Below are 11,158 nucleotides of genomic sequence, written 5' to 3'. Positions count from 1 at the left end.
CACCTGCCAGTCTCCTGCCCAGCTCCTGGCACAAACCCCAGCTCCCCTGCCCCATCAGCTGGGGGCTGCCAGGCCAGAGTGAGTGTAAGCCAGGAGCAACCAATGGCCCCCTTGGTTTCTCTCCATCTGCTACTGCTAGGTTGAGAAGCAGCACAGTCTAATGGGTAGAGCACTGAACTGCAGCCTCGAGCTCCGTTCCCTGCACTGCTGCTGAATGATCCTGCAAATTTGGGCAAGACCCTTGTCCTGCTCTGTGCCTTAGTTTGCCCTCCCGTGCCTCAGTTTCCCCCACCAGCCTTTCCCTGGTACAACTGCAGGATGTACTATTTGGAGCAGGGACTCTGTCGCAAGCTCTGCGTGTACAGGACCTAGCACAAGGCGGGGGAGGGGGCTGTTAGTGCCAAGCAGACAGACCATAATCCCACTTTCTGAGCTCGCCCAGCCCAGCCCAACAGCAGGAAGCAGGGCTGCTTTAACAGCTGATGAATAGATTCACTGCACTTTCATTTTTCATTTGCTAGAAGCTGGTTTATTTTTCACGGCTCTGTCCCTTGGGAACAAAGCAAGCGTGCAGCTGCATGGACTGGCAGGGCCGTCGCCGCGGGTCCCCGCTCCCCTGCTGGGGGCAGTAGGCCCTGGCGTGCAGAGATGGGCTGAGCTCGGAGGCCCATCCTGGGTAGGAGCCAAGGACAAGACCTGGGGTCTGCTGGGGGAGGCAGGTGGCTCCCAGGTGCTGTTAGAAATCTGAGCTCTTGCGGGGAGGGCAGCAGAGCTGGGCGAGGAAGGAGCGTAACCCCAACTCAGCTCCCTGCTCCCAGGCCCCAGCAGGTGGGTGAGAAGCGCGAGGCCGCCCCCTGCTGGGGGGTGGCGGTGCTGCAGCAGCAGGCTGACGCTCGGGTGGCGTTGGCAATGGGGCTGGAGGGACTCAGGCCTGGAAGCGGGGCCACTTCTTGATTTCCTGGTACAGGGCATTCCCGGGGCAGCTGGTCTGGCCCACGTTGCGGTGCCCCTTCAGCCTGTATGTGCGGCTCAGGAAGCCTCTGGAGACGGCGCATCGGATGAGGTGCTTGGCTGCGTTCAGGGCGGCGGCGTTGGGGAGTGAGTCTGCAGGACACAGCAGCCCCCAGTTAATCAGATCCTGGCCCCTGGCTGTGCTCAGGGGATGTGACTGTGACCTGAATGAATAACAGCCCCTCAACCCCCCACTGGCCGCATCAGCCCCTCCCTTGCGTTCTGCAATGCAATCTCCCTGCTGCAGTTTCTTAGCCAACATCCCCCCCCACCCCCCCACACCTTTCCTGGTCCATGCCCCATCCAGGGGGTCACCAGCAGAATGGCAGAGAGGCCAGCTGGGTCAGCCCCTGCCCAGGGAGTCTGGGTTGCTGGAGCCTCCAGAAGGGATTCTCAGCCCCCCCTTGGGAGGGATCCACGTACTGGTGAAGGTGCCCAGGAAGCTGAATCCCAGTGACTTAGAGTTCCAGTTTCTGGTATGCCCCCCCCTTGTGGTCCAGCCTCGGCCCTCGTAGACTCGGCCGTCCTCGCCGATCAGGAAGCTGCAGGCAGAGCACAGCATAAGCCCCACAATTCACCTGCCTCCTGCCCCCCATTGCTCTTGGCAGTGTCCCCAGGGTCATTGCTGACCCTGCTGGGTTTTGAACCAGGGACTCTCCAGCCTAGCAGCTCAATGCTCTGCTGTGCTGCAAAAGACACCAGGGGGAAAGGGCCTGGAATGAGGGGGGCTGACCTGTGTTACACTGTTTGGCCATTAGGTGGGCACTGCATGTAACACCCCTTTATGGAAGCAGCTCTGGCCCCCACCAGACAGCTGTGGCTGTGGCTGTGCCTGGCCCAGCTGCAGGCAGGGGAACGGCGCAGGGACCTGCCACCCTGCCAGACATTCCCAGCTGGGTTTCTGTCTCCCTAGTGTCACAAGCTCAGGGCCTTTCTCGGCCCACAGCCCCCAGGCCAGCCCCGGTGAAACGCCTTGGTACAGCCAGCAGGGGGTGGTGTCACCGAGGAGCCCAGCCCAGCTTCCCAGCACCCGTTGGCCAAGATTGTGGGGCAGCCCAAGGGCCACGCTGCAGTCTGCATCCCCCTAGGAGCTCCCTGAGTGCCCCATCCCATGCTCCCTGCCCCAGGGACCCCCATCCCCCCTGCAGCCCCCCCAGAGGTTGCACACCTATTATTCCTGCCCCGCCCCCCCCACCGCCGTGTGTGGTCACTGCCATGACCCTGGCCCTGAGTCTCTCCCAACGCTGGGGTGGGGGGCGGACAAGGCCGCCTGGCCCTACTCACTTGTAGGCAATGTCGTCATATCTTCTCTTATCCATGTGGAAGTTCTGGATGCCCTTTACCTGCAGGCTGCAGGAGGCCTGCGAGCTGCAGCGGTTCCCAGCCGTGTGGTGGATGATGACATTGGGCACTGGGGTTGTCAGCCGGACCTGTCTTCTTGGGGGCCGGGCCCCCCACTGGGCTCGTGAGACGATGGGGGGGCAGCCTGTGCCAAGCAGGGGAGGCAGGATGGGCTGGATTAAAGGGCAGCAGAACTGGGCCCAGGGCTGCTCCGAGTGGGGCAGGGCTGGCAGGCCTGCAAAGGCCACGCACGGCACAGAGAGGAGGTGTGGCCCTGCACCGAACGGGACGGGGCTGGAGACAGGGCTGGGTGGGATTCTGCAGGTGATGTGTCTGAAGCCAAGCAAGAGGTGGGCTGTGGCTGGGGGCCAGGGCTGGCACTGTGAAGTCAGCCTGGGCTGGGGAAGCACCTGCCCAGGGTGTGCATCTCAGTGCCCATCTCCTCTGCTCCACCTGCTCATATGCATCCCTCCGGCCTGTCCCCTCTACCCTGCAGCCTTTCTGCTCTCTCTGTAGCTGGAGGCACTGGTCCTGCTGTGCTCTCCCCGCCCCCAGCAGCGCACGACAGGGTCCCACAAACAGGCTGATCAGAAAAGCTCAGCCTGAGAAAAAGCTGCCTGCGCACAGTCAGCCTGTGGAACTCACTGCCGCTGCATGTCGCTGAGGCTTAGCGCAGGATCCAGCTGTGCCGGACGCCACCCACAGGCTGTATGAAAATCGAGTCCTGGATATAAATACGCGCAGCTCGGAGATGCTTTGGACAAAATGCCTCTTGGAACCCATCGTTTTTAATGTTACAATTTGCATATCTTAGTCTCGGGCTTATGTCGTTCTCGTATGGGACGTTAGAAACACGAGGTGCATGTCTGTTTATAGCCTAAAATGTGAGGGCCATCACTGCTGCCCCGACCCAAACCACTGGGTGATCAACCCTAACAACTGAGGGATCAGCGTAAGGCCTTCTGAACAGCCTGGTTAGGCTGGTAAATCTGAAAGGTGACTGGTGCTAGAAGGACATGTGACTGAACCACCTGGTGCTCAGCACCATTTTGACCCAGTGTTTATCAGAAGATTTGGCCCAGCAGGACGGGGCGGTGGGGAGCCCCAGAGAGCAAGCAGGTGGGTGTTCCTGGCATGATCAGCACACCAGGACACATCCCCAGGGGGTCTTCTGGGACCACACCCCATGGCACCAGCAAAGGTGAGTGATGCTCAGGTACAGCCCCCCCCCCCAGGGCCATGACTTGAGCCTCCTTGGAGACTAAGGAGAAGGGGGCTGGGGTCAGATCACCCAGAGCCCTCTCACAGAGGTATGGGCTGGATGGGAGGCCACAGACATAGCTGGCTCTACAGAGGCTAGGTTGGATGGGCACCTCCATCTTTAACTTCCCCCTCCTGCGTTTGGAGCTGCACCATGGATTCCCCAGCTCCACCCCCACCACCGGGGGCGATCCAGACTCACCAAGCACCATGGTGCAGAATGCAGAGAGCAACACAACCTGCATCAGCAGCTGCATCTTCTCGCTTCGCCCTGTGGGGAAATCACCTGTCACAGCTGGAAGGGGAGCTGCTGAGCCAGAGCCAAACATCCCCAGAGCTCCTGGGCAGCAGATCTCCCTGGGCTCTGGAGATTCAAGCCTGGCAGGTTGCCTGGAGGCAGTGTCCCAGATCTGCCCAGATCCCCCTTCCCCTGAGCTCCCTGGGTGCCCCTGGAGCAGCAGGCAGGGTGGTGACCACAGCTGGATTCAAAGCACCTGCCCAGCTGGGGCTGCGGGGAGCAGAGCGGTGCTGGGGGAAGAGCTGGTCCCTGAAACTCAGGGACCCATGGGGTGCACAGCAGGGCTGGCATCTGCTGACCTGGATTCCTATGAAGCTGGGGACAGAGTTAGCTCTGGGCACCTCCACCTGCTGCTCTATAAGTACCTGCAGAGCAAGCAGGAACAGAGCCAGGGAGTTGGTCAATAAAATGTCACGATGATGCTGGCAGGAGTCCCAGCTGCCGAGAAGGAAGGAGTGGGGATTTCACCAGGAATCTGCAGTTGCTTAAGCCCAAACCGGGCTCTTGCGACAGGACTCGGGGGTTAGTAGCAACACCAGAGCCAACTGCCTGCATGCTGAGTGGGAGGGAGCCACTCTGGCCTGGCTGTGCGATCCCAGGGGCAGAACTTCATCCCTTCCTGGTCGGGGCTGGAAAGTTGAGGAACAGCACGCTGCCTGGCCCAGCTCCCCTGAACCCAGGCTACAGGGCACTAAGGTGGTACTTGAAGATCCCAACCAAACTCAGGACCCCATTGGGCCGGGCGCCACCAGACACACAGTGACCAAGATCAGGGCCCCATCGGACTGGGCGCCCCCAGACACACAGCAACTGAGATCAAGGCCCCATCAGGCTGGGCGCTGCCCAGACACACAGTGACCGAGATCAGGGCCCTGTCGGGCCGGGTGCTGCCCAGACACACAGCGACCGAGATCAGGGCCCTGTCGGGCCGGGCGCTGCCCAGACACACAGCGACCGAGATCAGGGCCCTGTCGGGCCGGGCGCTGCCCAGACACACAGCGACCGAGATCAGGGCCCTGTCGGGCCGGGCGCTGCCCAGACACACAGCGACCGAGATCAGGGCCCTGTCGGGCCGGGCGCTGCCCAGACACACAGCGACCGAGATCAGGGCCCTGTCGGGCCGGGCGCTGCCCAGACACACAGCGACCGAGATCAGGGCCCTGTCGGGCCGGGCGCTGCCCAGACACACAGAGACCGAGATCAGGGCCCTGTCGGGCCGGGCGCTGCCCAGACACACAGAGACCGAGATCAGGGCCCCAAAGTTTCCAATCTACGCTATACACTGGAGCTTCTCGACCTTTTCCTTTCCGAGGTCTCCCACCACCATGCTGTAAAATCCTCCCTGGCCCACCTGTGTGACTACAACTGTTTTCCTGCCCGTGCAATAGAGGACCAGCCGGGTCTGGGGCGAGGCGGTAGCAAGCCAGGTAGCTGGCTCTGGCTGTGAACCACAGGGGGCTCTGCTTGGGCTTTGGCTTTCTGTCCTGAACCCCAGCAAGTATGAGACTGGCTCCACACTCTGGCAGACCCCTCCCACCCCGACACCTGCATCCCCCACTCCCCCCCGCCCCAGACGCCTGGCTGAGAACTGCTGCTGTACACAGCCTGTGTCCCAGCCTAACTGTGCTGTCGGCTGTACCAGTGCAGCAGGAGTTCATGCAGTGATATCAGGGGACAGGGGACTGGTCGCCGGTCAGACCCCTCTGTCCTTAGGCTATAGCTCTGACCTGTGTCCTGGGGCTGGGATGTTTGAATGAGCCTGGCACAGCTACATGTCTACAGCATTTGTGTGTGGATAGGGCCAGGTGCCTCAGTTTCCCTCTCTGATGTGGGCTGAGCGACACCGCGTCCCTTGCACAGGACAGCGCGATCTGCTGGGGAGAAGGGCCAGGTGCTGTTGACGCCACTGCACTGCAAGGGATGTGGTAGCCCCCCGGGTAAGGGAATGTCGGGTGCTCCATGTTCTGAGCAAGGGGCAGTGAAGCTGGCATGGCTCAGGGCTATGACAATGATCCTGCCCCCCCGTGCCTGGCAAGGGCATTGCCCTGGGTTCCTGGCGCTTATAAGAATGTCCATACTGGGTCAGACCAAAGGTCCATCCAGCCCAGTAGCCCCTCTGCCGATAGTGGCCAGTGCCAGGTGCCCCGGGGTGGGGACCAAAGACAATGATCAAGCGATTAGTCTCCAGCCATCCATCTCCAGCCTCTGACAATCAGAGCCCAGGGACACCATTCCTCCCCCTGGCTAATAGCCTTTGACGGACCTAACCTCCATGAATTTATCTAGCGCTTTCTTAAATCCTGTTATAGTCCTGGCCTTCACAGTCTCCTCTGGCAAGGAGTTCCCCAGGTTAACTATGCGCTGAGTGAGGAAGAACTTTCTAGTATTAGTTTTAAACCTGCTACCCATTAATTTCCTTTGGTGTCCTCTAGCTCTTGTATTATGGGCACAAGTAAATAACTTCTCCTTATTCACCCTCTCTACACCTGTCATAATTTTATATACCTCTCTCATGTCCCCCCTCAGCCTCCTCTTCTCTAAACTCTTTGGCATCTCCTCATATGGGACCTGCTCCAAGCCCCTAATCATGCTAGCTGCCCTTTTCTGTGCCCAGGATATCTTTTTTCAGGTAGGAGACTCATGGTGTATTCATGGATGGGACCAGCCTGTCTCCCCCACTCCCTGCACCTCCAGGCTGCCCAGCTTCCTTCTGGCACTCATATCCCAGGCAGTAGAACAGGCTGAGCTGTCTGCCTTCCCACACTCTCAGTGGCTACAAGCCAAGTGAGTCCCATAGCTCTGGCCCCACCTGGCTCCCTCCCAGCAACCCCTGGTTGTCACGGTGCCAGCATTGCAGAGAACACCCACTTGCTAATGAGCTCCCCAGTGTAGAATTATAATATATAATGCAGACTTGTAATTCTGTAGATTTTTGTTAGGCTGTTGTAGAGTCTGTTAAGACTTTCTGCTAGGTAACATATACATTCATTATTACTCTGTTCGCTCTGCAATATGTTAAATTGACTGAGCGGTGATTTAATAGCAGCCTTCAACTTCCTGAAGCGGGGCTCTAAAGAGGATGGAGACAGGCTGTTCTCAGTGGTGACAGACGGCAGAACAAGGAGCTATGGGCTGAAGTTACAGAGGAAGAGTAGAAGGTTGGATATTAGGAAAAACTATTCCCCGGGAGGATGATGAAGCACTGGAATGCGTTGCCTAGAGAGGTGGTGGATGCTCCATCCCTAGAGCTATGTTTATACTAGCACAAATCTTCGATCTGCTGATAGGAATAAGGGGATTTTGAAGTTCCTGGGGTCCTTGCAAAAAGGACCCCCATGTGGACGAGCCATGTGGGAGCAAAACACAGTAATTTTGAAGAGATGCGGCCGGCAGCATGCTAACTAGGTGCTGAATATGCATTTCAGCGCCTCATTAGTAATCTTCGAAATGGCCCCATTTCGAAGATTTGTGCTAGTGTAGACATGGCCCACAGGTTTTTAAGTCCCGGCTGGACGAGATCCTGGCTGGGATGACTTGGGGGGGTTGATCCTGCTTAAAGCAGGGGGCTGGACTAGATGATCTCCTGAGCTCCCTTCCAGCCCTAGGAGTCAATGATTCTAATACACCTTCTTTGGTCTAGTCACGCCGCATTATGTAACCATGCACCTGTGCATGTAAATGAGAGAAAGTATGGACGTGACAGCACTTTTAATACCTACTGTATCAGAGGTGGAGCTCAGGACTCCGGGCAAACATAAACCAAGCAGATTAATTATCTCAAAACTGGAGGCAGACAACCCTTGTAATGAAAAGGCAAAAAGGCCGTTCCCAAGAGACCAACGCCATCAGCCCATCAGCCCATCAGGCAACACCCAGATGAGCTTGCACCCAGAAGGAAATGCTGGGGACTGTTGGAGGTGCTGAGTGATTGAGCAAGGCCTGGTAAAGCAAGACCCATGGATTTGTATGAGGGAAAAACCCCTATTAAGAACGGGGTGTCTTGCCTTAGTCTTTGGGGTCTGTCCTGCTACAACAAGGAGCACCAGTCCTGATGGAAAGAACTCGGCTCAGCTCCCCCACCCCGATGTCTGATCTAGCTGGCCAGTAGGTCAGGATGGGCAACACACTGGTAACTGTAACATCAGCTCTGTGTGTGTGTCTGTGTGTGTGAAAGCATATGCTGCTTTGCCTATATTGTTTAATAAATGAGGCATGGTGCCTTATTCCCCCTGAAAGCTACAGACTGATCCAGCGACCCCCATAACACCAGGATCCCCCTTCTCCAGGGCAGCCGTTCCAGGGGCTTTTCTCTCACCCAGACCCAGGCAGCCTAGCTCTGATCCCACATCTGCTGTCAGAGCCCTAATGTCCCCAAAAGCACAGAAGAGGGCTCAACAGCCCACACCCACTTCCCACCCTGACCTATCCCAGGGCTTCCCATAGAGCTGGGCTGTTTCACAGCAAACAGTTCTACACCTGAAGTGTCGACCCCCAATTCATCCATGGGGGGGTGTCAGGGGGTGTCCCCATGTGGGGTTAACAGCTCCTTCAGCCACGCCAGGATCTCTCCACCCAGGGAGTGGCTCCCCTGGTCTCCCACCTGCTGCTCACACCAGGGTTCCCAAAGGGCTGCCCTGCTCCCCAGGGGGCACAGCATGACATGGGGAGCAAACGGGCATCTCAAAGGGGAACTGGATGAGGTGCGGCGTGTCACTGTGGGGGGTCAGGGACAGCCGTCTAACACCAAGGCAGATTCTTGCACCAGGGCTCAGGCAGCTGTTCCAATTACAGGGACATTTATTTGGGGCCAGGCAAACCTGGCAGGGAAGTGGAACCTAGTGGTTAGAGGGGTGGAAGTGCCAGGAGGTTCATTTCCCCGGGACTCCTGGGCCTAGCCCAACCCTGACAGGGCAGTGGGAGCTAGTGGCGGGGGTGGGCATTAGGTCTCCTGGGTTCCATTGGTGATTCTAGGAACAGTCTGGCTCAAGAATTAGGCCTGTGTCTATCTAATGAAAAAAAAATAGATTTAGATTCACTCTCTCGAGAACTCAGCAAAGAATGGGATGCATTAGCTTCTGGGTCAGTGAATACCCTCACCCCTCACTATATGAGCATAATTGGTTCCCAAATTTCTGCTAATGGGCAAAAACTCATTAGAGTGACACTAAATTCCCATTAAAATACGAGGAAAAGTCGCCGATTTGTTCCATGTGCTTCTAATTTGACATAAACCAGTTGAGATGAGGCACTGTTCTGATGTGTTTGAATAGTTTGGCACCAGAAATAGGATGTAGTGTACGTATGGAGAGCAGAGATTCCCAGCCTATGGGTCGGGACCCAAACATGGGTCACTATTAGATTTGTTAAGGGTCGCCAGGTGGGCAGTTCTGAGCAGCATGTGGCTATTAAAGGAGCCATTAGCAGTTTCTTAACACGGCTGCCTCAGGCAGAGATCTGTCACTAGAGTTAGCAATTACCTGATGCCTGGGTGCTGAAAGCTTAACACGTGAGTTAATTAGTTTTAACCACTGTTATCTGCTGGGATCAGGAGGGCTGGGGGAGCCACCCAGCCTAGCAGCCCCAGTGAAGAGGCTGTGGAAGTAGCAGGCGTGTCTAAGGCTGGGGCCCTTTAGGGCTGCCGAGGTTGTGGGGGTGGAATCTAAGGTTGGGGGTGGTTAAGGGATGTGGGGGGATCTAAGACTGGGGGAAATTTGGGGCGCTGGGGGGTTCCAAGGCTGGGAGCAGTTTAGGGCTGCTGGGGGGGTGCAGGTCTCCCCACCCCCCCAGCCAGGGCCCCCCACGGCTTGCTCATATTATGGGGGGAAGTTCATTCATGGAGTGAACATAGGTGGGTACACGTGTCCCTCGTTTTAGCAAGTACTCATAAGTAAAGTGCTCATTAAATGAGGGATGGGTGTGCTTCAGAGCTTATCCCAGACACACGCTTCCAGCCAGTTCTCACTACGTTAACTAAAATTCCTGAAAAAAAAAGAAAGGAGAGCATGAGTCTTGGTTAGACATCTCCAAGGGGTAGCCAAGCCAGTCTATGGCTTCACAAAAAACAAGCCATCCCGGAGCCCCTTAAAGACTAACAGTTTTATTGCTTAGGTTTACGGAGCTGAGGAAGTGGGTCTTCCCCACGAAAGCTCATGGCCCAAAAAATAAATGCGTTTGTCTTTAAGGGGGCGGTAGGACGACTAGGATTGGTTAGAAGATCACTGTCTAGACACCGTTCAATTCTTGAGCTTTGGGGACATAACGGAGTTGAGGCTTTTGTAGCTGCAAGAGTTCTGTTAGAATTAAGTCCCAACTCCTTATCCAGGGTGATTGCAGCCGGTGACTCGGTCCTTGTTCCGCGTGGCCTAGCTTTCCCCTGTATGAAACTGCCAGTGTATTGGACAGCCTGCGTCAATGTCCAGGAAGGGGCACCAGGATATTCTGGGGTGGGACAGGAGGGTTCTAGGGGCACTGCTGAGGGTGGAATCAGGGTGAATTGCTTTCGAGACGGGGCTACTGGTAGTCCAGGACTGGAGGTCATCCACTCCAAGGCACCAAGCCAGTCACAGAGAGCACCACTGTTCACCTTTCTGGCTAACAAGAAGTCACACAAGCAATTCCCCTTTAGACACTCCAGTTCTCCTCTGCCACCCCCCATACCACTCCTTATACTGGCAAGAGGTTATGAGAACCAGCTTCGCCATATCCAAGCAGTAACTGAGATCAGGGCCCCATCGGGCCGGGTGCTGCCCAGACACACAGTGACCGAGATCAGAGCCCCGTCAGGCCGGGCGCCTGTTAGCCGATGGCCAGGTAATGAGTGATCTGTGAGCCTAATTACATCCGAGTCTTTAACTGCTAGGACCGGCAGTCCTTTCGCAGTGGGCAGCCAGGGAGGCTGACGGGTGCCCCAGGAGTCTGTCCCGTGGAGGCGACACGACTCAGCGCTCAGCTTTTACTGCACCTTACCACTGACCAGGCTATAAGGTTCTTTGTTTTGTGTTCGGCTGAGTTACAGTAACTGGAAGGAGTCAGGCTGAAAGCTTAACTGGTTGCTATTTATTAAAAGCAGAAACAAGAATCTTAATGGTTACGAGGTTATTGCTCTATCTTTTTAACTACTAGGAGGATGATACACATGACATGTCAATTAGATTACAAGTGAAAGGTTACCCATTTGAGGACCAGATGCTTCAGCCTAAAGAGCTCTTACTATTAAATGTGCACAAAAGTACATTGCAGGTATAATGC

At 56.5% G+C, this 11,158-nt stretch overlaps 1 protein-coding gene across 1 annotated transcript; it reads right to left on the bottom strand.

Moving 5' to 3' along the window:
* Positions 1-925: 925 nt before the first annotated feature.
* LOC142025288 (peptidoglycan-recognition protein SC2-like) lies at positions 926-3,869 on the bottom strand. Its single transcript, XM_075017913.1, has 4 exons — positions 3,815-3,869; positions 2,296-2,587; positions 1,435-1,553; positions 926-1,104 (listed from the first exon to the last, which is right to left on the bottom strand). The coding sequence occupies exons 1-4, from the start codon at positions 3,867-3,869 to the stop codon at positions 926-928; spliced, it is 645 nt and encodes a 214-aa protein (XP_074874014.1).
* Positions 3,870-11,158: the final 7,289 nt, after the last annotated feature.

Source organism: Carettochelys insculpta, chromosome 22, assembly GCF_033958435.1.
Source record: "Carettochelys insculpta isolate YL-2023 chromosome 22, ASM3395843v1, whole genome shotgun sequence".
NCBI classification, from domain to species: Eukaryota; Metazoa; Chordata; order Testudines; family Carettochelyidae; genus Carettochelys; species Carettochelys insculpta.
Note: the sequence above shows the minus strand (reverse complement) of the source record. Positions and strands in the feature narration are given on the sequence as shown.